Consider the following 26,155-nt stretch of genomic DNA (forward strand, 5'->3'; position numbering starts at 1 on the left):
TGAGCTGCCCCTGTCCCCACTCTACCTGGGGGGCTTCTAGGGGGCTGATGAGAACTGGACCTGGATCTCAGAAGCCAGACCTCGGAGCCTGACTCAAGGCACAGGTCCTTGAGGGGAGTGGAGGTGGTTGAACGGAGTCAGTGTAGCCCCAAAGCTAGCCAGTGTCCTCTGGGCAGGAGGAAACTCAGGGAGCCCTTGTGGGGGTCAGTATTCCTGGATTCTGCCCTGCCTACCCCCCAGCCCCCATTTATGCTGTGCTGTGTGACACAGGGTAAGTCACTTCCCCTCTCTGGGCCCGATTTTTATTAACCACGAAATAATGAAATGAAGTGGTTGGCCTTGTGCAGTGGAAACCATGAACTTGATCTTTTTGTTAGCTCAGTCCTTTCTCCTCCTTCCTCTTTGCCTCTAGTGACATTGCCAGATGAAGCCTCTGGTCTAAAACCAAAAAGTGGAGCTGCTCTCTATGGGATGAGGGCTGAGCCTAGAATACCACTTGTTGGCCTAGCCTAGGGCTCATGAGAAACAGTCAGGCCTCAAAGAGGCAGGCAGCTCTGTGCAGAGAACATAGACCTCAGGGCCAAGCTGCCAGGTTCAAATGTTAGCTTAGCCAATTACTAGCTGTGTGACCTTAGGCAAGTTAGGCAGCCTCTCTGTGTTTTGTTTTCAAATCTATAAAATGCAATGATGATGATGCTTTTCCTAAGGATGCTGTGTGGATTAAATTAGTATACATACGGGAGTTCCCATTTCAGCTCAGCTGGTTAAGAACCCGACTAGTATCCATGAGGATTTGGGCTCCATCCCTGGCCTCGCTCAGTTGAACCAGTTAAGGATCTGGTGTTGCCACAGGTGTGGCATAGGTTGAAGATGCGGCTTGGATCCCGCATTGCTGTGGCTGTGGCTATGGCCAAGGCCAGCAGCGGCAGCTCTGATTCCACCCCTAGCCTGCAAGTATGGCTGTAAAAAGAAAAAAAAAAAATTAGCATGCATACAATACTTACGATAGTGATTGGCACATTCTAAAGTGCTAAGTAAGCATTTGTTGTTATTCTGGTTGTGATTGTTTTAGTTGAAGTAGCTGCTTCCTTAGATTCCATCCAGGAGTTCCCACCATGCTGAAAAGGGATCGGTGCCCTCTTGGGAACACTGGGACACAGGTTCAGTCCCTGGCCTGGCACAGCAGGTTAAGGATCCAGCATTGCCACAGCTGTGGCTAGGTCGCAACTGTGGTTTGGATCTGATCCCTGGCTGGGAATTCTATATGCCACAGGGTGGCCAAAAAGAAAGAAAGAAAAAAAAAAAAAATCAGAATTGCTTAGATTCCTTCCAGTTCTGAGAATCCCTGGTTCTCTGTGAATAGAGCTACTAGACTACTAGATCCCAGGGCTGCCCAGATGTGACGGGGCCAAGTGGGTGTCAGGAGAGGAAGAGGCAGAAGTGAGAGGGCAGGCTCCCCACCCTGGGGAGTCCTCTGCCAGGGCCTTTCTCTGCTGCAGCCTGGTGCCCTTTTTCCTGCAGGAGCGGATCAATATCACCTTGGACCACCGCTGCCGTATCTTCCAGAATCTGGATGGAGCCTTGGGTGAGCAATCCCACTGGGAGGGGCACCCTGAGAGGGGTCGTAAGGAGGTGAGGATTCCAGGCTGGGCCTGAGTCAAGGAGGTTCCTCTCTGGCTATTGTGCAGGGAAGTCACCCACTTCATTCCCAGGTCCCCAGAGACCAGCTGGATGTCCTCTGGGGCCATAAGTGTGTCTCTCTGGGTGTGGAGAAAGGAGGGCCAAGAGGTGAGTCCACAGAGCCCAGCGGCCACCAGGGCCAGGAGGCAGCCGCTCAGCCTGGGAGGAGCTGGGTCATGCACTCAGTGGTACCCGCCCTGCCTTCCGCATCCCTGGTCCTCAGAGGTGAGGCTGCTTCACCTCCTTCCCAGGGGAAGGCTTCCTGGGCTGTGGCCAGGGATTACACCGGCATGGAGTTGATGGATGAATTGGAAAGCAAAGAGGCCACTTGGTCTTTGAAACCACAAATGCTCTTGGCTTGATCCCAGATTTGTGGCTTGTGACGACATTGCTTTGCCGCTATCTTGTTAGGTGACTTCAGGCAAAGTGCGCACGTGTGCGCGCGCGCGCACACACACACACACACACACACACTCTCACACTCACTTTTCAGGCCTCAGTTTTCCCATCTTTAGAAAAGAGATGTTGAACTGGATCAGTGATGGGTGATTTAGTGGACCCCTTTGAGAGCCTGAGGGGAGCTCCGGCTTCCCTCCCAGAGAGGTGCAGAAGCATCGCACCCTCCGGCCTATGGGTTCGGGGAGTTTGTGAGCCTAGGTTAAGAACCTGGGTCCAGGAGTTCTTGCTATGGCTCAGCAGTAACGAACCCAACTAGGATCCATGAGGATGCAGGTTCCATCCCTGACTCTGCTCAGTGGGTTAAGGATCCGGCACTGCCCTGAGCTGTGGTGTAGGTCCCAGACGTGGCTCAGATCTGGCATTGCTGTGGCTGTGGTGTAGGCTGGCAGCTGTAGCTCTGATCTGATTGCTAGCCTGGGAACTTCCATATGCCATACATGCAGCCTTAAAAAAAAAAAAAAAAATGCTGGGTCCTGATTGGAGTTCCCACTGTGGCACAGGGCGTTAAAAATCTAAGGGAGTTCCTGTTGTGGTGCAGCAGGAAGGAATCTGACTAGTATCCATGAGGATGCAGGTTCGATCCCTGGCCTCATTCAGTGGGTCAGGGATCCGGTGTTGCCATGAGTTGTGGTGCAGGTTGCAGACTCGGCTCGGATCCTGAGTTGCTGTGGCTGTGGTGTAGGCTGGCAGCTATAGCTCCAATTCAGCCCCAATTCTGGGAACTTCCATATGCCTCTGGTGCAGCCCTAAAAACCAAAAAAAAAAAAAATCTGACTGTAGCACCTCAAGTCACTGTGGAGGCTCAGGTTCAATCCCCAGCCTGGCACAGTGGGTGAAAATTGTTGCCATAGCTGCAGTATAGAGGACCCGGAAACTTCCATTAGAGTGAGTATGGCCTCCAAAAAAGAAGCTGGGTCCAGAGCACTTCTTGGGTGGGCCAGGAGCTTACACAGAGGGGCTCCCCTTACATGATCCCCCACCACCGAAGGCCTCCTTCCCCGGCATCTTCTCAGGCCTCGGGGAAGAGACCCTTCTGCATTTTATAACTAATGGACAAGGGAGCCCCTATCCGCTGTCTTACCTGCAGACTAACAGGGTTAGAACTCAGGTACTGGGACGGTACTGCAGGGGCTCTCTCTCCTCCAAGACAGGACCTGTCCCTGCCCCACCTGGGCCTCCCTGCCTGGCTGAGCTGAACCCGGAGCTGGGATGTTTCTAGTCTTCATTTGCTCCAATCCCCTCTTCTGCCTCTAAGAAGTAATCACAGTAAACACCAGGGGTTGCCATGGATTGCGTGCTCCTTATGTGCCTGGTTTGGTGCTCAGTCCTCGCCAGACACAGACTCCTTCCCCTCTAACTCCCATTTTACAGATGAGGAAACTGAGGCTCAGAGAGGCGACGTGACTAGCTCAGGGTCCCACCCTGTTCACAGAGGGTAGCGTTGGGATTCTTGCCCAGCCTGTCGGTCCCAGAGCTTGGCCTCTGGGCCTGACGCTGAACAGGTCTCTGCTTTCTGACCCCCCAGATGAGGTCGTGCTCAAGTTCGAGATGGGCCAAGTGAGAGCGAGGAACCTGGCCTACGACACCCTCCCGGTCCTGATTCACGGCAATGGGCCCACCAAGGTAGGGAGGGGCCCCAGTTCTCGCGGAGGGTGTGGGGGGGTGCCTGGATCCTGATTGTTCTCTCACTGTGACCCCACAGCCTCTCTTTGGGGTCAGGGCCACCCACCTGGGACCTGCTCACTGCCTCTGGCCTCACACCTGGGTTCAGTCTGGTGCCTTCTCTCCTTGCTGCAGTGCTGGGTGATGCTCTGTCCATCTCTGCTGGACCACAGAAGAGGCTGCTGTCCCCACTGGGCTGGGGACAGGATTAGGGTCCCTACTGGGCTGCCCTGAGTCATCCATACTCTGTCACCCCCAGGGCAGACCTGTTTCTACATTCAACAACCATTTGACTGTTTGCACCAGGGCAGGGGACATAGTCGGTCCTGAATAGGACAGACTGTTCCCTGTGGCCCTGAAGCTACAGGAGGGGTGGGGGGTGCAGGCCAGACCTAACCAGCCCCTGGGGACCTGCCCCCAATCACAGCACATTTCTCATCCACCCTTGCCAGGATCACATGCGTGGGAGGGAAGAGGGCTGTGTTAAAAGGCAGATTTCCTGGAGTTCCCACTATGGCTCAAGGGGGATTGGTGGCATCTTGGGAGTGCTAGGACACGGGTTCAATCCCCAGCCTTGCACAGTGGGTTCAGGGTCCGGCATTGCCGCAGCTTTGGCTTAGGTCATAGCTATTGGCTCAGACCTGATCCCTGGTCCCAGGAACTCCAAATGCCACGGGGTGGCCAAAACAGGGGGGAGGGGGGAATGCAGATTTTCTGATACCACAGAAGAGCTACTCCATGGGAATGTCTGAAGGGGGTGTGGCCCAGGAACCTGCATTTTACAAGCTCCCAGAGATCCGTAGATGAAGAAGCACCGGAGCACTGACTCCTCTCTCTGCCCTCCCCCAGAGCACCTTTGGTGATCCCCAGGGGGGCGGACTTGCTCTCTCAGTCCCGCCCCAAATAAAGCCACATTCCTGTCCTCTTAGGGGAGACAGAGGGCTGGGGTCTGGGCCCACCAGGGGGCCCAGGGAGATGTGACTGCGTGGTTGGAGGGGGAAGGGGGGCTGGCCTGGTTCCTCTCTGACCCGGGTCTCCCAACAGCTGCAGCTGAACTACCTGGGCAACTACATCCCGCGCTTCTGGACCTTCGAGACGGGGTGCTCTGTGTGTGATGAGGGCCTGCGCAGCCTCAAGGGCATTGGGGTGAGGCTGCCCAACATCAGGGCTCTGTCTCTTGGGGTGCGGAAGGATGGGGGGATCCTGGAGGAGACTCCCTTGTTCTTGGTGGGAGGTCAAGGGGTTACCTCCCTGTCTGGGCTTCCATCCTCCTCCTCCTCACCCAGGCACCTCCTCCTGGAAGCCATCTCAGACTACACACGGGTCTAGCTTCCCCTAGATGCTAAGTTCCGGTTTCTTCTGCCTGGTCCCTTGGAGTCCCATCCCATGAACCTTACTCCTCATTTATGGCCCATTTCAGACCCTATGCCGGCCAGCCTCTCCAGAGAGCGTGCCGTCAATCAAGTAGTCCTCGCTCCAAGGCTCACGCTGCTCCCTGTCCCCAGCAGGGACATCCTCCTGCTGCTTTCCTGCCAGTCCCTGCCTGTGTCACTTCCACATCCCTGCTCAGGGTCCTCCCGGCCCAGGCCCCTTACCTAAGTCCACATGCCTCTGGCTCTCGCGCTCGATCCCTCATGCCACCCTCGGGGCTCAGCGGTGGCACAGTGGCTGGACATCTCCAGACTCTTGTGCCGCCTCTGTCTGTGCAGGATGAAGCTCTGCCCACAGTCCTGGTCGGCCTGTTCATCGAACAGCCCACGCCGTTCCTGTCCCTGTTCTTCCAGCGGCTCCTGCGCCTCCAATACCCCCGGAAACGGATGCGGCTTTTCATTCACAACCATGTGAGTAGCAGGAACTTGGTGAGGTCGCTGTGTGGCTTAGGTCAAGAGCCCAGTCTCACAGGATGCCCTGAGACCTCTGAGGAAGTGACTGAACCACGGTTATCTGGGGCTAATGGAAGTGGGCAATGGGCTGGATCCCCAATCGCTGGGTTGACTCTGGAGTCAGACTGGCCTGGTTTGAATCCTAACGCTGCTGCTTATATGGGCTGTGTGACTTCGGGCATGTTACTCAACCTCTCTGGGCTTCAGTTGCTCTTCTATTAGGCCAAATAGGGATGCTATTAAAGTCGGCCACATAGAATTGCTGCAAGCGTTAAAATAGCTGACCTGTGATGCCAGTGGAAGGGTGCCTGGCTCTAAGACTGCTGGTGCATTGGAAGCACACAGTAGGTTCTCTTAGCTGATGTCATTACCGTTGTTTCCCTCCTTGGCCCGGTCTCCGCTGATTTGATCTGGTGATAGCCAAATTGGCTTTCACCCCCCACCCCGCCCCTTTTTTGCTGCACCCGTGGCCTGTGAAAGTTCCTGGGCAGGGATCGAACCTGCACCACAGCAGATCTTCAACCTGTAGCACCGCAAGGGAATTCCTGGTTTTCATTCCTTGAGTCCCCTCCTGGGAATAATCAGGGAGGGCCCTGAGGCCTGGATTCAGCATTCCCAGCTCCCCCCTTGCCTGCCTCTCCTTCCCAGCGGGATAAAGTCCCACCTTCCAGCTTCTGCTGAGAGAAACCCATACATTCTCCAAAACCTATTGTCAAGACTTCTGGTCTTCTGCAGAGTCTTCTCAGCTGCCCCATCTAGTGTCACCCTTTCCTGAGACCATTCAGCCCTGTCTGCACCCTACTCCCAGGGACCTCTGGTCCTACGCTCAGCTCAGGTCCACTTGCGTCCCAGACATTCACGCAGCTGTGCCACCTGGAAATAGGAGACAGTGTAGGTCCCGCCCTTGGGAGGCCCCCAGCTTCCCTGGAGAGGTCAAACCTCACCCTGGTGAATCGTGACTCTGTGTGGAAACAATGAACCGTGGCAGGCAGTCTTTGAGGACCTACTGTGTGCTCTGACTTGGTGACTCCTTGCAGTGACTCTGAGGGAGGCACAATCACCCTCCCATTGTACAGGGGAGGAAACTGAAGCTGAAACGGGGGAAGGGACCCACCCAAAGTCATGCTGCTAATTGCGGCAGAGCCGGGCTGTGCTCTGCACCCTGGGTTTGTTTCTAAACACCCTGCTCTTTCTGCTTTCCCTTGCAAGGGGCTCCAGGTTAGAAACTATTTTTCAAGTGCCGGGAGTGGTTAACGAATCTGACTAGGAACCATGAGGTTGCAGGTTTCATTCCTGGCCTTGCTCAGTGGGTTAAGGATCCGGTGTTGCCGTGAGCTGTGGTGTAGGTTGCAGACATGGCTCGGATCCCGCGTTGCGGTGGCTCTGGTGTAGGCCAGTGTCTACAGCTCCGATTCAACCCCTAGCCTGGGAACCTCCATATGCTGCGGGAGCAGCCCTAGAAAAGGCAAAAAGACAAAAAAAAAAAAAAAAAAAAAGTGCCTGGAGCATTTTACATCAAAAGAGATCCCCAGAGCCACACCCTGGACCAGCAGAATTGGCACCTCTGGATGTGGGGCCTGCAGGGCGAGGGGCACTGTCCTGGTGATAGAGGCTCTCAAGAGGCCTGTGGCCTGGCCTGCTCAGGGGAGGATGGTCCAAGGATGGCGAGGAAGGGCACACTAGGCAGAAGGTCCAGTGTAGGCAGAACTCTGAAGACAGGAAAGCAGACGGCCAGGGATGTGCCAGGGAAGACAGGGAGCACCTGCAGTGCGGAAGATGCTGTGGTCCCTGGGGTGGGGCCGCAGCCTCACCGCCCCCATCTCCCCATCCCCAGGAGCAGCACCACAAGGCTCTAGTGGAGCAGTTCCTGGCAGAGCATGGCGACGAGTACCAGTCCGTGAAACTGGTGGGCCCTGAGGTTCGGGTGGCGAACGCTGACGCCAGGAACATGGGCGCGTGAGTTGGGGACTGTGGTGTCAGGAGCACCAGGTGGGGCACAGAGGTTCCAGGGGCTGAGTGGTCTGCAGCAAGTCCTGCCCCTCTCTGGGCGTCACTGTTCCCATCTCTCAGATGGAGAAGTACTTTCTGTCCTGATGACGTCCGGGCTCATGGGCGGGGCTCAGCTCTTCCTTTGGGTTTGGGAAGCAAATGAGAGAAAGAGGAAGAACTGGAGTAGATAACTGCTGACAACTGAACCATCTCTGATTTTTTTCCTTTATTATGAAAACAAACAGGTTATGTGTGTTGTCTGTAAAAGAAACCAAAAGTGCAGACCCCAGATTGGTAAACTGCTTAAAAAGGACTAGCTAGTAAGCTGCGTAAATTGGCTTCTTGGGCTCTCTTGATACCTCTCAGCCCCGCTGTTGAGCATGAGTGTGAGTGTGCTCCAATAACATTTTATTTTTTCATTCTTAAAATTTTTTAAATTTATTTTTTATTAAAAAAATTTCTTGGAGTTCCCGTCTTGGCGCAGTGGTTAACGAATCCGACTAGGAACCATGAGGTTGCGGGTTCGGTCCCTGCCCTTGCTCAGTGGGTTAATGATCTGGCGTTGCCGTGAGCTGTGGTGTAGGTTGCAGATGTGGCTCGGATCCCGAGTTGCTGTGGCTCTGGTGTAGGCCGGTGGCTACAGCTCCCATTCGACCCCTAGCCTGGGAACCTCCATATGCCGTGGGAGCGGCCCAAAGAAATAGCAAAAAGACAAAAAAAAAAAAAAAAATTTCTCTGAGTTCCCGTTGTGGCTCAGCAGGTCAAGAACCTGACGTAATGTCCATGAGGATGTGGGTCTGATCCCCAGCCTCACTCAGTGGGTTAAGGATCTGGCGTTGCTGTGAGCTGTGGTGTAGGTCACAGATGCAGCTTGGACCCGGTGTTGCCGTGTCTGTGGTGTAGGCCAGCAGCTGCAGCTCTGCTGCGACTCCTATCCTGGGAACTTCGTATGCTGCAGGTTTGGCCCGAAAAAGAAAAAAAAAAAATCTTTTTTTTTTTTTTTGGCTTTGCCGCTGGCACACACAAATTCCTGAGCCAGGGAGCAAACCTGAGCTACAGCAGTGACAATGCCTAGTTCTTATCCACTAGGCCACCAGGGAACTCCCATTTATCGACACTGAAATTTGAATATCATACAACCTTCATGTGACTTCTTTTGATTTTTGTTTTCCCCAACCATTTAGAAATATAAAACCATTCTTAGATCATGAACTAATCAGGCAGTGGGCTAGATTTGGACCGTAGACCATAGTTTGCTGAGCCTGGCACCAGATAAACAAAAAGGACATTTAAAAAAAAATTTAACTATTATTAATGTACAATATTGTGTTAGTTTCAGGTGTACAGCTTCAGATTCTTTTCCATTATAGGTTATTTATGGAAGATTGAGTATAGAGTCCTGTGCTGTACCATAAATCCTTGTTATTTTATATGTAGTAGAGTGTACCTGTTAATCTCATGCTCCAAATCGGTCCCTTCCCTTCCCCTTTCCCCATTGGTAACCATAAATTTGTTTTCTATGTCTGTGAGCCTGTTTCTTTTTTGTAAATAAATTCATGTGTGTCGGAGTTCCCATCGTGACACAGCGGAAACGAATCCGACTAGGAACCATGAGGTTGTGGGTTTGATCCCTGGCCTCCCTCAGTGAGTTAAGGATCCAGTTTTGCCATGAGCTGTGGTGTAGGTTGCAGATGTGGCTCAGATCTGGCATTGCTATGGCTGTGGTGTACGCCGGCGGCTATAGCTCTGATTAGACCCCTAACCTGGGAACCTCCATATGTTGCGGTGCAGCCCTAAAAAGCAAAATAAAAAATTAATAATAATAAAATAAATAAATAAATTCATTTGTGTCATATTTTAGATTCCAGGTATAAGTGATATCATATATCTGTCTTCGACTTCACTTAGTGTGAGATTTTTAAGGCTTTTGGTACAATTTGCCAAATTATCCTGCCAAAAGACAGACCAGTTTACGCATAGCCCCAGGCAGTGTCAGGGCCTGAGTCTAGGCCTGCTCTCCCCAGTACCAAGGTTTTCGGAACACGTGATGCCAGTTGCCAGGCTCTGGGATTTTATCTTTTGTTTTGTTTTGTTTTGTTTTTGAGGGCCGCACCCGGGATCTGAGCTGCATCTGCGATCTACACCACAGCTCATGGCAATACTGGATCCTTAACCCACAGAGCAAGGCCAGGGATCGAACCCACAACCTCATGGTTGCGAGTCGGATTGGTTAACCACTGCGCCACAATAGGAACTCCTGGGCCTTTATCTTGACATCAAGTAGCCCAGGGGCTGGGTCTCGGGGTCCGCAGGGCCTGTCCAGGCTATTGGTCCCAGCCTGCACTGGGCTGGCCTGAGCTCTCTAAAGCCCTGGTACCCGGGGGTTGCAGATGTGGGCAGCGGTGGGGAGTGCAGCTGCAGGGTAGTTCTGGGATCCTGGGTGGGAGGCTGGGACCAGAGCCCCAGCCCTACTGACCCCATGTCCCTGTCCCCTGCAGGGACTTGTGCCGGCAGGACCGTAGCTGCACCTACTACTTCAGCGTGGATGCCGACGTGGCCCTGACTGAGCCCAAAACCCTGCGGCTGCTGATCGAGCAGAACAAGTGAGGCTGTGGGTGGGCCGTGGGTGGGCTGCGGCCAGCTGGCAGGCGGACCCTCAGCGCCAGGGCTTCCAGCCCAGCACTGCTCACCGTGGGCCTGGGCCCGGGCCCAGGGGTTGGGGGCAGGGGAACCCGACCCTTGCTTTTCTCCTCCTCCTCCGCCTTGGCCTCACCTGTGACCCCAGAGGTGGCCCAGCCTGGCTAGGATGTTCCCCACCACCTGGGCCTCAAGCCCCAAGCCCCCCCCCACCCCCCACTCCCACCACCGCTCCCCTGCCCCCCCTCCTGGCCACCCCATGGGAGGGAGCAGACACCAGAGGGGCCAGACCCCACTCCAGGTCCTACCCCAGGGAGGTGCCTGCAGGTTGAAGGCACGCTCCCTCCCCTTCCCCATACCCAGACCTGCCCCAGCCTCCCCATGGGCAGAGGGACTCCTCCTGAGGTGCTTGCTTTCTCAGGAACGTCCTTGCCCCCTTGATGACCCGCCACGGGAGGCTGTGGTCGAACTTCTGGGGGGCACTGAGTGCAGATGGCTACTACGCCCGCTCTGAGGACTACGTGGACATCGTGCAGGGGCGGCGTGTGTGAGTACCTGCAGGAGACGGGGCACCCTCACTGTCTTCCTCCTGGCCTCCCCAGTATTCCTCTCCATGTTGCCCTTGAATTCTCGTTGAACTGAAGCAAGGAAGATTGCAGTCAGACATGCAGAAGGACTTCCTGACAACTGTCCTGGGCCCAAGGGCCAAGGGAAAAGGAGTCAAATCAGCACTACCATGGGAGTTCCTGTTGTGGCTCAGTGGGTTAGGAACTCAATTAGTATCCATGAGGATGTGGGTTCCATCCCTGGCTTCACTCAGTGGATTTATAAGCTGTGGCATAGGTCATAGATGTGGCTTGGATCCAGTGTTGCTGTGGCTGTGGTGTAGGCTGGCAGCTGCAGCTCCAATTTGACCCCTAGCCTGGGAACTTCCATATGCCACGGGTGCAGCCCTAAAAAGAGAAAAAAAAAAAAAGAAGACATTCCTGTGCCCCCCCGCCAGCCTGTGACCTTTCACCTTCACCTGTGGCCCCTCCATCTTCCTTTCTCTCTTTTAGTGGCGTCTGGAATGTGCCCTACATCTCGAACGTGTACCTGATCAAGGGCAGTGCCCTGCGGGCTGAACTGCAGCAGACAGACCTGTTCCACCACAGCAAGCTGGACCCCGACATGGCCTTCTGTGCCAATATCCGGCAGCAGGTCAGCCCGGGCTGGCTGGGCAGAGGAGGCCCTGTGGGTGGGAAGATGGGCTGCCTTGTCGCCATAGGCTCTGCAGCTTCTCAGATCCCAGCAGGGCTGCCCAAAGGCTGCCAGGCCCTGCTGGGGACACTTGGGGCACCAAGCATGAGGGCTGGTCCTCGGGACCTGTGGAATCATTTTAGTGGATCCACTTTTTACACTCTTTCACTTACCTTTTGGACGGAGCCTAAAGAAAACGAAACTTTCCACCTTTACTCCAAAGTGCCCGAGACACCTGTACCCTATTCCTGTGCCCCATCCAATATTATGTTGTGATTATTTTTTAAAAATATGACGACAGGATGAAAGTTCCCCTGTGCCCACGACTCCAGGATCAGAACCCCATCCTTTCTTTGGCACATTTATTCTTTCATTCCTGTTCAGTCCTCCAGGAAGTCTTCCCTGATTGCATCCCCAGTGTCGCACCTGGGCCAGGTTCCGGGGGATGGGATGACCCACGCTCAGTCTCCAGATCTTGTGAACGTTGAACTTGGTGGGCAGGGGAGCCCCTGTGCCCCCAGGGAAAGGGGAGGGCCTCTTTCATCCACCCTCCTTTCCCCAGGACGTGTTCATGTTCCTGACCAACCGGCACGCCTTTGGCCACCTGCTCTCCCTGGACAGCTACCAGACCACCCACCTCCACAACGACCTCTGGGAGGTGTTCAGCAATCCCGAGGTGAGGCCCTGGGTGGGCGGGCAAGGTGGGAGCAGAATGGGACCCCCGTGATCCTGTGGCCTGAGGCGCCTCCATCTCAGAGCCTGACCTTGGCTGGAACCCCAGGCGCCCCCTCCCTCTCTCCCTCCGCCCCAGGTGGCTTGTGTGGCAGGATTTAGGTGGGGAGAGGAGAGTGTCTCCAGAGGCAGCGCCACCTGGCGGAGGGAATGGGAGGCAGAGGCCTCGGCGTGTGGCTCATCAGCTGTAACTTAGCCGAGCCCCTCCATCCTTGGGGCTCAATTATCTTAGCTCTAAAATGGGTGTGCTGTTGCAGCCTGCCTCACCTCTGAGGGTGCTGGGATGAGCAGAAGAGGAGGAAGTTGTGACAGCATCCCTAGATACTGCAAGCTTGTGGCTACTGCGGCTGCATGCACAGACCTATAGGGAGACCTTACACACATGCACACATGTGTACACACATCTGCAAACACCCACTCCTGTGGGCACACTGTGTGCCCCAGACAGCTCACGTGACCCCATGGGCATAGGTGCATACGGGTGCCCCCCACTCCATGGGGCCTGGTGGCGGGGGAAGCACCTCTTAGAGCAGCCCGTGCAATGGAGCCAGGGGGGAGCCCCAGGCCAGGCCCCAGGACCCCAGCTCCCCTCCTCCCGCAGGACTGGAAGGAGAAATACATCCACGAGAACTACACCAAGGCCCTGGCGGGGAAGCTGGTGGAGACGGTAAGGACAGGGCGCCTGCTGTTGAGGACAGAAACCCGCTTGGGCTAGGGGAGCACCTTGCTGCGCTTGGGGCTGGAGGATGGGCGGTAGGGTGGCCCCCTCCTCCTGCTGGCACTTTCCAGCTGGCATCTGCAGGGGCCTTGGGAAGCCTGAGGCTTCTTCCCTGACCCAAGAAGGAAAGAGGATAAATGTCCCCACATGTGGTCTCAGTTGTGGACCTTGGGCCTGGAGTGAGAAACAAGCGCTTCTCTGCTTCCCCCCCACCCCACCCCCGCCTTCAGGCCTCTGCTCCCTTGATACACACATTCCTTTCTTAGCCTGGCCCTGGCAGCTCCTTGACCTCGGCTGAGAAGGGCCAGCTTTGAGCTCACTGAGCCCCTGCTCCATGGGGACACTCAGAGGTCTCACCAATGGGGGCGTGGGGCCAGGCATAGATCACAAAGGGGGCTTGTCTGCAGCCGGTTCTGCAGATGGCTGGGCGGCGGTGGCGGGGAGCAGGGGGAGGATGCGCTGATGCTGTTCCGGACCCTGTGACTGAGTCCCTGCCCTTCCCAGCCATGCCCAGACGTCTACTGGTTCCCCATCTTCACCGAGACGGCCTGTGACGAGCTGGTGGAGGAAATGGAGCACTACGGCCAGTGGTCTCTGGGAGACAACAAGGTGGGGGCCCCAGATACCTGGACGGGGATGGTGGGGAGGCGGCCCCTCCGCCCATGCCTGCCCTCTGGGCCTTTTTCCTGGCAAGCTAGCCAGCCTCTCTAGGACTCTTGTTTTTAGTTGATTTACAATGTTTTAGCAGTTTCTGCTGCATAGCAAACTGACCCGGTCATACATATATATACATTCTTTTTCTCATATTATTTTCTATCATGTTCTATCACAAGTGACTGGAGTAGTTCCTGGTGTTATACAGCAGGACCACATTGCTTATCCCTTCCACATATAATAGTTTGCATCTATGAACCCCAAACTCTCCCATCCATCCCACTCCCTCCCCCATGGGACTCTTTAGATGGGGGTGCTGGCAGGGGGGCCTGTAGGCACATAGGGGTAAAGGGATGGAGAAGTGAGATGGTGTGTGGGTCCTCGAGCTGTACGTCCTCATGGATACTAGTCAGGTTCGATACGGCTGCACCACCACGAGAACTCCAGCACAGAGCTGCTGCATGGGCCGGGAATCGAACCTGGGCCTCCAGCATGGCAGGCGAGAACTCTACCACTGAACCACCTGTGCACCTCAGGAGCCATTTTTAAAGGCACATGAGCCTCTGAGCCCATGTGCCTCAGAGACCAGCTGACCTTCGGGCTGGCTGGTACACTAAGCAGGGGTCTCTTTACTGCCTGATCCACAAACTGGGTGGTACAGCTCATCTCCAGAACCCAGGAATTGGCACAGCCCAGGTGTGGGGTCTGGTGACCAGGCCCGCCCTGGGACTCTCGTGCCCCAGCTAACCTGTGGCCCTCTGCATTGGTTTTCTGTGCTGTGTAACAAATGCCACAAAGCCTATCAGCTTAAAATGCCCATTTATGGAGTTCGCGTCGTGGCGCAGTGGGAGCGAATCCGACTAGGAACCATGAGGTTGCTGGTTTGATCCCTCGTCTTGCTCAGTGGGTCAAGGATCCTGCGTTGCCATGAGCTGTGGTGTAGGTCGCAGATGCGGCTTGGATCTGGCGCTGCTATGGCTGTGGTGTAGGCTGGCAGCTATAGCTCCAATTGGACCCCTGGCCTGGGAACCTCCATGTGCCACAGGTGCGGCCCTAAAATGACAAAAGCCAAAAAAAAAAAAAAAAAAAAAAAAAAATCCTCCTTAAAGGGCCCACCCAGGATAATCCCCCTTTATCCCAAAGTCGACAGACTGGTGAAATTAATTATATCTGCTAAACCCCTTCACTTTTCTTTTTCTTTTTCTTTTTTTGGCTTTTTAGGGCTGCATCCGTGGCACATGGATGGTCCCAGGCTAGGGGGCAAATCTGAGCTGCAGCTGCTGGCCTACATATACCACAGCTTATTGCAACACTGGATTCTTAACCTACTGAGCAAGGCCAGGGATTGAACCCATATCCTCGTGGATACTAGTAGGGTTTGTAACCTGCTAAGCCACAACAGGAACCCCCAACCCCTTCACTCTCCCCCACCCCGTTTTTTTTTGTTTTTAGGGCTGCTCCTGCTGCATATGGAAGTTCCCAGGCTAGGGGTCAAACTGGAGCTGCAGCTGCCAGCTTACGCCACAGCCACAGCCACGCCAAATCCGAGCCACGTCTGTGACCTACACCACAGCTCACAGCAATGCTGGATCCTTCACTTACTGAGTGAAACCAGGGATGGAACCTGCATCCTCATGGATACCAGTTGGGTTCATAACCTGCTGAGCCACAGTCAGAACTCCCAACCCCTCCCTTTTTTTAAAAAAAAAGTTGCTGAAGTATAGTTGATTTAGAACATGTTAATTTTTGCTATACTGCAGAGTGACCCAGTTATATATTATTTTTCATCTTCTTTTCCATTACAGCTTAGGACAGGATATTGCATATAGTTCCCTGCGCTCGACAGTAGGACCGTATTTACCCATCCTATACATACTAGTTTGTATCTGCTAATCCCAAACTCCCAATCCACCCATCCCCCAGCCCCCTCCCCCTTGGCACCACAAATCTGTGCTCTCTATCCCTTTCGTCATGTCTCCCCTTGTGCCATGGCGTTCACTGATCAAAGGGAGGGGATTAGACAAAGCCTGTGCGCTCGGGGGCCAGCACTGCAGGGCCAGGGGGCCCACCTTCGAATTCTGCTTACCACCCTCTGCTTGGTCCCTTCCAGGACAACCGCATCCAGGGTGGCTACGAAAACGTGCCAACCATCGACATCCACATGAACCAGATCAGCTTTGAGCGGGAGTGGCACAAGTTCCTGGTGGAGTACATCGCCCCCATGACAGAGAAGCTCTACCCGGGCTACTACACCAGGGTGGGCATGCCTGGGGTGCAGCCAGGACGAGGGCAGGTGGTGGGGTGCCTGGGGTTCCTGGCGTGGGGGAGAGGTTCCTGGGTTTTGGTATCAGGGAGTTGTCCCACCCGTCGGGGGGTGGGGCCTCGGGGCACCACTCTGCCTTCTAGCCTCTGACTCACGTCTTTGTTTTTTTTGTTGTTGTTGTTTTTTGTTTTTGTTTTTCTGTCTTTTCAGGGCTGCACCCACGGCATATGGAGGTTCCCAGGCTAGGGATCTAATCGGAGCCAGGGGTCTAATTGCCGGCCTCCACCACAGCCACAGCCACGCCAGATCGGAGACCCGTCTGCGACCTACACCACAGCTCACTCCACTGATTGGGTGAGGGGCCCCTTCTGGGCACCCCTGCCCTTCCTGGCCTTCAGGAGCCTCTAACCCCAGTTCTCTTGTCCTGCTTCCTTGACGCAGGCCCAGTTCGACCTGGCCTTTGTTGTCCGCTACAAGCCAGATGAGCAGCCCTCGCTGATGCCACACCACGACGCCTCCACCTTCACCATCAACATTGCCCTGAATCGGGTCGGGGTGGATTACGAGGTGGGTTGGGGCCACCTTGGGCGGGGGCAGCTCACAGGCAGAGGGGCCCAGGGTACGAGAGAACCAGAGAGAACCAGAGAGAAAGGGCACCAGCCCATGGGGAAGGCTTCCTGGAAGGGCTGGGTTCAGGGCACAAGTCGGTGGCGGGGAGGGGCTTTAGACATAGTAGAGCAAGGGCACAGGAGGTCTGAGCCAGACTGCCTGGGCCAGGGTCCTGCCTCCCCCCGCACCAGCTCTGTATCACATGTAGCCAGGCACATTTCTTTCTTTCTTTTTTTTTTTTTTTTTTTGTCTTTTTAGGGCCAAACCCGAAGCATATGGAGGTTCCCAGGCAGGGATCTAATCGGAGATGTAGCTGCCAGCCTAAGCCACAGCCACAGCAACGCAGGATCTGAGCCACGTCTGCGACCTACACCACAACTCATGGCAACACCGGATCCTTAACCCACTGAGCGAGGCCAGAGATCGAACCCGAAACCTCATGGTTCCTAGTCGGATTTGTTAACCACTGAGCCACGATGGGAACTCCTGTGGCTAGGCACATTTCTTAACATCTCAATCTCCTCATGTCTTAGACGGGAAAAACTTAGATTGCCCCCCAGTAGAGTTGTGAGAATTAAATGAGCTCATCTGGGAATTGCTTACATGGACCTATAATAAGTACTCAGGGAATGATAGCTATTAGTATAAGTTTAGGGTTTTCATTTTTCTCATCCTTTTTTTTTCTTTTTAGGGCTTCTCCTTTGGCATATGGAAGTTCCCAGGCTAGGGGTCCATTGAGAGCTGTAGCTGCTGGCCTACACCACAGCCACAGCAACGGGGGATCCAAGCTGCATCTGCAACCTTTGCCACAGCTCATGGCAATGCCAGATCCTTAACCCACTGAGTAAGGCCAGGGGTCAAACCCACAACCTGATGGTTCCTAGTCAGATTCGTTAACCACTGAGCCACAACAGGAACTCCCAAGAATGCTGCTTTTCATACAAGTATATTTATTATCAAAGCAGAGGACCACAGAATGACTCATCTCGTTTAATTCTCACAGCCCTGTGCAGTCTAATGCCCATTTTCCAGAAGGGGAAACTGAGGTTCAGGTTGGACATGGACTTGGTAAAGGAGGTAGTTGACTTTGCCCAGGGCTGCCCAACTCCAAGGCCAAGGCTGCTGATCCCTTGCTCTTTGCTGTGTGTTTTCCTTAGGTGGCTTGCGGCCGTGGCTCCACAAGGCATCCCCAGGCAGGAGGTGCTGTGGGCCACTTGGCCGTGATGGCTCAGATGGGAGAATAGGGGGTAGGGGGAGGGGAAGGGCCCAGCATCTCTTGGGGACCTGTCGCTTCCTGTTGGGAAATTGACACTTGGTATCTCCCAGGGCGGAGGCTGTCGCTTCCTGCGCTACAACTGCTCCATCCGAGCGCCACGGAAAGGCTGGACCCTCATGCACCCTGGGCGACTCACGCACTACCACGAGGGGCTCCCCACCACCAAAGGCACCCGCTACATCGCCGTCTCCTTCGTCGATCCCTAAGTGGCCAGACCCGGCCACCTCGGACCTTTTCCTCTGTGTTGACAACCACTGCTCAGCAGCCTTGGGCACCTCGGGGTCCCAGGGACCAGTCCAGCCTCCAGGCTCTTGACCTCTCATTGCTCTTGGAGCCGCCATGGGAGACGGGGCCATAGGCCAGAGGCAGAGCACACCTCCTTGGCTGGGACTTTGCTGGGGCTCTGGACGCAGCCCCGGGAGAAACTGTCCACTTTCCCTGCTTTGCAGCAACTCGTCCTTTCCCACTGAAAGACCCGGTCCTACTTCCTCTGCTTCTTCCAGGGGGCAGCGCTTGAGCAGGTCCAGGGCGGACCCAGCTGCCTGGAGAGACTCTAGGGGCAAGACGCCACGCCTGGCGCTTCTCCCCCACCCCCAGAGCTGCAGCCCCAGGGACATCAGCTTCAAGCTGCAGGGTTGACACCAAGATCTGGATCAGTCTCAAGTCTCCACCCTGACCGTGGGACTGCTGAAGAGCTCTGTTCCTCTGAGACAGTGACTCAGAATACCTCACGGGAGATAGGAAATGCATTGACGCCACCGCTCCATCCTCTACCTGACCCTTGCTGGGGGGCGGCGCAGGGAGTGGTGTGTCCACACACTGCACTGTGTTCCCCTGCCCTGGATCCCTCTGGAGAGAGGGCCAGACAGAAACAGGAGAGTCTCCATTAAAGGTCATTCAGGAGTTCCCGTCGTGGTGAAGTGGTTAACGAATCCGACTAGGAACCATGAAGTTTCCGGTTCAATCCCTGGCCTTGCTCAGTGGGTTGAGGATCCGGCGTTGCTGTGAGCTGCGGTGTAGGTTGCAGACGCGGCTCGGATCCCGCGTTGCTGTGGCTCTGGCGTAGGCCAGTGGCTACAGCTCCGATTAGACCCCTAGCCTGGGAACCTCCATATGCCGAAGGAGCAGCCCTAGAAAAGGCAAAAAGATAAAAAAAAAAGTCATTCAAACCCCTGAGTGGGAGATGCTGGGGGGTAGGGTGTGCAGGTGTCAGGGTGGGTGTTGGCGGGGAGAGGTTTTAACAGCCCAGCGGTGGCAAGGAGGGCTGCCACGCCAGCAGACTTGCGTTTCCCACACCCAGTCATGTGCGATCTTGGTGTCCTGTGTATATTGTGTTAACTCGCTGTGTGAGCCGGGTACGGCTATCTGAGCGGGGTCATCTCTCAAGATCCAAGTCAGGTGTCACCTGCTCTGAAGCCTTTGCCAACCATCCTTCCTGCAAACGTGGATGTCTGGGAACAGAGAACTTCTGGTGGCTTCACCATACCCTGGGCAGACTTGAGGCGCCAATAACACTTCAGGGCATTTATTAATAATAAATAATAATAAGGGCTCATCTCTGTCCATCTCTGCTGTGGGCTGGACATCATGCATGTTGGCCACTCAGTGCATAGTCCCTCTGGGGTCGGGGCTGGCATTGCCTTTTTTTTTTTTTTTTTTTTCTTTTTATGGCCACACTGCAGCATATGAAAGTTCCTGAGCTAGGGGTCACATTGGAGCTGCGGCTGCTGGCCTATGCCACAGCCACAGCCACTTGAGATCTGAGCCGCGACCTACACCGACATACATGGCAACGCTGGACCCTTAACCCACTGAGCAAGGCCAGGGATCGAACCTGCATCCTCATGGACACTGTTGGGTTCTTTACCTGCTGAGCCACAACAGGACCTCCCCATTGCCTCTTTTTAGAAGAGGAAACGTAGACTTGGAGAGGCCAAATAATATAATTACCCTAAAATCACTCAGCAAGGAAGTGGTAGGGATATTTGAATATGATTACAGTAGGAATCTGGTCCTTGCACCCCAGGTGCCCTCTAGTCATTTGTGGAGACAGAAAGACCCAAATGCAGTTCACTGTGGACCCTGTGTGATAGATGCCACCATGGCTAGAAAAACTGTGGGGAGCAGGAGGGACCAGCAGCTTATGTAACATTCTCTGGGGGATGATTTTGCCCCCAAGGGCCATGTGGCAATGTCTAAAGCCACTGTGGGTTGTCACAACCTGGGAAGGAGGGGTAGATGGCTACTGCCACTAGTGAGCCAGGGACACTCCTTCAAGGTACAGGACACTCCCAGCCCTGCAACAAAGTGTTACTCAGCTGGGAGTCCCCACTGTGGTACAGTGGGTTAAGGATCCAGCATTGCCACAGCTGTGGTGTAGGTTGCAGCTGCAGCTCAGATTTGATCCCTAGCCCAGGAATTTTCGTATGTGGGTATAGCCATTAAAAAAAAAAAAAAAGAGTTACCCAACCCCGAATATATCAGTAGTTCAGAGACAGAAGGCTGCCAGCAAATGCCTTTTAATCTGGGCCTTGGAGGGGAAGGAGTCTCTACTAGGCAGAGAGACTCTCCAGATCAGGGACTGGAGCCAGCAAGGCACAGGTGGCATTTGAAAAGCAGGTTGGCTGATGTGGGTTGGGTGGAGGGGTCAGATTGCAAAACCCATTTTCCCAGGCTAAGGAGAGTTTGGACTTTATTTAATTGGAGTTACCCATGGGGGTTGCATACGCATTCTAAAGATCTTTTTTTTTTTCCTTAATTAAAAAAAAAATTGAAGTGGGAGTTCCCATAGCAGCTCGACGGTAACGAACCCAACTAGTAACCATGAGGACGTGGGTTCTATCCCTGGCCTCACTCAGTGGGTTAAGGATCCGGTGTTGTCTGTGAGCTGTGGTGTAGGCTGGCAGCTGCAGCTCTGATTTGAGCCCTAGCCTGAGAACTTCCAAGTGCCGCAGGTGAGCCCCTTAAAAAAAAAAAAGACACACACGAAAATTAAAGTGTAGTTGATTTGCTGTGTTTCAGCTGTATAGCAAAGTAATTTGGTTATATACATATGTATACACGTATGTGTATATATATTTTCTATTATAGGTTATTAAAAATATTGAATATAGTTCCCTGTGCTATACAGTAGGTCCTTGCTGTTTATCTATTTTAGATCCATTAGTGTCTGTTAATCCTCAGTTCCTAATTTAACCTTCCCCTCTAAAGATAAATTGTTGCTTTTAAATTAACCCACAGGGGAAGTTCCTTTTGTGGCTCAGAAGTTAAAGGACCCGACTAGGATCCATGAGGATGTGGGTTCAATCCCTGGCCTCGCTCAGTGGGTTAAGGATCCAGCATTGCCATGAGCTGTGGTGTAGGTTGCAGATTCGGCTCAGATCCCGAGTTGCTCTGGCTGTGGTATAGGTCGGCAGCTGTAGCTCCAATTCGACCCCTAGCGTGGGAACTTCCACATGCCAAGAGTTCAGCCCTAAAAAGCAAAAAATAAAAATTAATGCATGGGAAATTCAAAGAGCACAAATCTTAAGTCCTTTCCCATCTCTCACCCACGGCTTCCCCAGAAGTGACGGTGCCAAATCTGTTTCTTGGTGTCTTTTCTGAGCTGATCTGTGCTATATGTGTGTATATTGTATCTTAGGGTTGATTTTAAATTTTTTCGGATTACAAATGCATTTCCTGTCCACCATGGAGAAGCCCATCAAAATGGAAATAGGTGATGTGGAGAAGATAGCTTGACTCGCACCCCAGGCTGTACCCCAACACTAACACCGACAGCCGAGCAGGGGAAGCCTTGCTGTTAGGAGCCTCACAGCTTGAAGCTGTGTTTTGGAGAGAAAGCGGGGTACTGGGGAGGGTGAAGCTGGAAGGCTGGGAATGATTTCTGAGGCTCCTGCAGCAGCCGAGGCAAGCGGCCAGCGCCTCGGCCAGAGTACACAGGAGGAGAAGGTCAGGCCAGATGTTCAGGAGGGAAATCATCCAGGCCTCCTCCTGACTGGACGAGATTCTGCCCGAGAGGGGAAATGACCTTCGCTTCCAGCCCTTGGAGAATTAACTGTCCCCTTTGGGAGGCCAGGGAGTTTGGAGGAGGAAGGAATCAGACAGCTGTGCTGGGTCCCATCCCAGAGGCCTGGTCACATCCAAGGCAGGGTCTGGTGTGGCCTCCCAGTCCAGAGCCTGGCTTTCAGGATGGGAGGCTACTAGTTCACACAGGACAGAAAAGCTGGGACAGTGACGTCTAACCAACCTCACCAGGAACTGATAAGCTGGTCAGTCCAGATGCTAATGATTCGTCTCAAGGTATTTGCAGCAAGATTCTGCCATGGGTAGAGCACAGAGCCGATCTGTAGAAATAAAGTTGGCCAGGAGCTGTTCTGTGCCACTTGACAGAAGGGACTTGAGCATCAGAGGATTTTGGTATCTGAGGAAGGTTCTAGAACCAATCGCCTGTGGATTCTGAGGCATGTAGGACTGTATAAGGTGAACCACACATCCCAGTGTAGAGAGAAACTCTATTGTTTTTCCTTACACTCCACATAACAATCCATGTCTGACACTTCCAGTCACCAAATGTATTCGGGCTTTCCCCACAACAAGCAGTTGTCCAGTTCTCCGTGGCTCAGAAAAGAGGTCCTACAAATTTAACTCGATTTTGACACTGTCCCACAAGACTGTCCCCACTTCAACTGCAAGTCCAAGTTGTCACCTGTGCTTTTGACTGAATTGGAGATTCCCACCACCTCCTCCTCAGTTTGATGAATTTACTAGAGGGGCTCACAGAACACCGGAAAACCACTTACTTATTAGGTTTCTGGTTTAGTATAAGCAGATACCACTTAGGGACAGCCAGATGGAAGGGATGCATAAGACAAGGTACGTGGGAATGAAACACTGCACCTTGACCAGGACTTGAACCCATAGGCTGAGTCTCTAACTCAGCCAAAACCCAGACTGAGACTTGAATTGACTGTTTCATTAAAAATCACTGATCTGGTCTCAGGACTTATGGAAGTCAGGTTCTTTTTTTTTTCTTCCTTTTTACATCTGCACCTGCAGCATAGGGACGTTCCCAGGCTAGGGGTTGAATTAGAGCTGCAGCTGAGGCCTATGCCACAGACACAGCAACATGGGATCTGAGCTGCATCTTCGACCTATGCCGCACTGTGCTGGCAACACCAGATCCTTAACTTCCAGAGGCTGGGGACCGAACCTGCATCCTCAACAGAGACTATGTTGCATTCTTAACCCGCTGAGCCACACTGGGAACTCCTGAAATTCAGGTGCTTTATGTCTCAGCAACAAAGTAATTCAGCAAGAGGCGAAGTGATAGGTAAGAAGTAGATTTATAGAGAGAACTGGAGTGTGGGCTGTCTCGGAAGGTGAGGGTGGCCCAGGAGACACACATTCCATAGACAGAATGTAGTCTGTCTCAAAAGGTGAGGGAGAGGTCTCGGGAGAAACATATTTCACAGAGAGTGTGGGCCATCTCGAAAGGCCAGAGGCCCAGAGATGTGGGGGTGGTGAATTTTTTGTTTGTTTGTTTGTTTTTAGTCTTTTTGCTTTTTCCAGGACCGCTCCCCCGGCATATGGAGGTTCCCAGGCTAGGGGTCCAATTGGAGCTGTAGCCACCAGCCTATGCCAGAGCCACAGCAACGTGGGATCCAAGCCGCGTCTGTGACCTACACCACAGCTCACAGCAACGCCAGATCCTTAACCCACTGAGCAAGGCCAGGGATCGAACTGGAAATTTCATGGTTCCTAGTCAGATTCATTAACCACTGCACCACGATGGGAACTCCAAGGGTGGTGAGTTTTTAAGGGCTGGGTAATTTCATAAGCTAATGAGTAGGAAGATTATTTCAACTACTGGGGGTGAGGGGGCTGGGATTTCCAGGAATAGGGCCACGGGCCACTCTTTGCCCTTTTGTGAACTGTCCTGGCACTTGTGGCTATGTCATTTAGCATGCTAACGTGTTACAGTGAGTGCATAATAAGGCTCAATGTCCACTGGATGATCTTCTACCATTCTTGGACCTGGTTGATTCTAATTAGTTTCTGTTGTATCCTCAATGGCTCTGTCGTTCTGTATGGGCTGTTTCAGGAAGGATGAGGAGCATCCATGATTTCTGGTTGTGCCTCCCTCCCAGCACCTCCACATGTTCACCAACCTGGGAGTTCTCTGAACCTTATGTCAGGGATTTTTATAAAGACTTCATTATAGGAGTTTGTATCATGGCTCAGTGGTTAATGAACCCGACTAGGATCCATGAGGATGCGGATTCGATCCCTGACCTTGCTCAGTGGGTTGAGGATCCGGTGTTGCCATGAGCTGTGGTGTAGGTCGAAGATGCGGCTCAGATCTGGTCAGTGGCTGTCATGTAAGCCAGCAGCTACAACTCTGATTAGACCCCTAGCTTGGGAACCTCCATGTGCCTCGGGTGAGGTCCTAAAAAGACACACACACACACACACACACACACACACACACACACACACACACAGGCATGGTACATTAAATCATTGGCCATTAGTGATCAAGTCAATCTCCAGCCCCTCTCTCAGGAGTTTGGGGGGCGGTGGTGAGGCTGAAATTTCCAAACTTCTAATCACATGATTGGTTCCCCTGGCAACCAACTCCATCCAAAGGGGCTTTCCAAAAGTCACCTCATTAACATAAACTCAGGTGTAGTTGAAAGGAACTTTTTATGAAAAACTCATTTCACATTTTTTGTTTGTTTTTGGCCACATCTGAGGCGTGTGGATGTTCCCAGGGCAGGGATTGAACAGGCATCACAGCAGTAACCTGAGATGCTGCAGTAACAACACCAGATCCTTAACCTGCTGTGCCACAGGGAACTCCTCATTTCAATTCTGAATGGCTCTGAAGCTATTTTGGAAACTGAGGGCAAACTAAACATTATAGCAAAAGATGCCCTTATGGCTCTTATGTGGGTAAACCAGGGCTTTAGGAGTTCTGCATCATGAACAGGGGAAGGAGACCAAATATATAATTTGTTCTTCCCTTTTTAGGGCTGCACCTGCAGCTTATGGAAGTTCCCAGGCTAAGGGTTGAATTAGAGCTACAGCTGCCTGCCTATGCCACAGCCACAGCAATACCTGATCTGAGCTGTATCTTTGACCTCTGCCACAGCTCGTGACAATGCCAGATCCTTAACCCACTGAGTGGGGCCAGGGATCAAACCCGCTCCCTCATGGATGGATACTAGTCAAGTTCTTAAGCCACTGAGCCACAATGGAAACTCCTATAATGCTTATTATAAACCACAATATCGGAGTTCCTGTTGTGGATCAGCAAAAACAAACCCGACTAGTATCCATGTGGACATGGGTTCAATCTTTGGCCCTGCTCAGTGGGTTAAGGAATCGGTGTTGCTGTGAGCTGTGGTGTAGGTCGCAGATGCGGCTCGGATCCAGTGTTGCTATGGCTGTGGTGTAGGCCGGCAGCTGTTGCTCCGATTCGACCCCTAGCCTGGGAACTTCCATATGCCACAGGTGCAGCCCTAAAAAGCAAAAATAAAATAAATACAATACAATAAAAATAAATAAAATAAAATATTTTTTAAAAACCCACGATATCACAGCAAGCCACTTGTGTGGCTTTAGATTTTTTAGTAGCCACATTCTCAACAGTAAAAAGAAACTGGAGAACTTAATTTTAGCAGCATATTTTATTTAACCCAATTTATCCAAAATATTATTATTATACATGTAATCAATACACAAATATCAGTGAGATAGTTTACATTCTTTTTCCTACCAAGCCTTCCAGCCTTCCAGCACATCTCAGTTTGCACTGGCCACATTTCAGGATTTCATAGCAACACGTGGCTGGGTGGCTACCAGTCTGGACAGCGCAGGCTTAGAGCCTCCCCCGCTGTCCCTGAGGCCATCAAGAGACTGTTTACTGCTGTATCCCAGTGCCCGGCACATAATAAGGCTCCCAGTGATCTGCCATATGTGAGCTGGAATCATCTCCCCTCTGAGCCAACTGGTACTATTGTGAAGGTTCACGTGAAGTATGTTAGGTTCTCCTGCTCAGGGATGGTTGCTGTTCTTACTTCCTCAAAGTCAACTGAAGGGCGGCAGGCCAAGGCTTACTCTCTGTCTTTCTCTTGGGAGCTCTTTTCTAAAATTACCAAGCGCAAGCTGGATTCCAGAGCTGGCAGAAGCCTTAGGGTAAAACTCTAGAGCAACAAACGAAAGAGCGGGAACATCTAATGCAGGCCCTTGGTTTCTGTTCCCCTTGACAGCTCGAGGCCCCGCCCACCCCAGCCCCTGATCGGCGCCCAGCGGAACTACAGCCCCCATGATGCAGCGCGTGTCCTCGCGTGTGC

General features: G+C 53.1%; 1 protein-coding gene across 1 annotated transcript in view; it reads left to right on the top strand.

The window, feature by feature from the left end:
- The window catches only part of PLOD1 (procollagen-lysine,2-oxoglutarate 5-dioxygenase 1), a 31,775-nt gene extending 12,419 nt beyond the window's left edge, over positions 1–19,356 (top strand). Inside the window, exons 6-19 of the mRNA XM_003127577.5 lie at positions 1,522–1,585; positions 3,665–3,762; positions 4,846–4,947; positions 5,511–5,642; positions 7,519–7,640; positions 10,172–10,276; positions 10,732–10,857; positions 11,369–11,510; positions 12,112–12,225; positions 12,883–12,948; positions 13,504–13,608; positions 15,764–15,910; positions 16,358–16,483; positions 17,852–19,356. Of these exons, the coding sequence (XP_003127625.1) occupies positions 1,522–1,585; positions 3,665–3,762; positions 4,846–4,947; positions 5,511–5,642; positions 7,519–7,640; positions 10,172–10,276; positions 10,732–10,857; positions 11,369–11,510; positions 12,112–12,225; positions 12,883–12,948; positions 13,504–13,608; positions 15,764–15,910; positions 16,358–16,483; positions 17,852–18,007 (1,605 nt within the window). The 3' untranslated portion in view covers positions 18,008–19,356. The remainder of the gene's footprint in view (positions 1–1,521; positions 1,586–3,664; positions 3,763–4,845; positions 4,948–5,510; positions 5,643–7,518; positions 7,641–10,171; positions 10,277–10,731; positions 10,858–11,368; positions 11,511–12,111; positions 12,226–12,882; positions 12,949–13,503; positions 13,609–15,763; positions 15,911–16,357; positions 16,484–17,851) is intronic.

Source organism: Sus scrofa, chromosome 6 (assembly GCF_000003025.6).
Source record: "Sus scrofa isolate TJ Tabasco breed Duroc chromosome 6, Sscrofa11.1, whole genome shotgun sequence".
NCBI classification, from domain to species: domain Eukaryota; kingdom Metazoa; phylum Chordata; class Mammalia; order Artiodactyla; family Suidae; genus Sus; species Sus scrofa.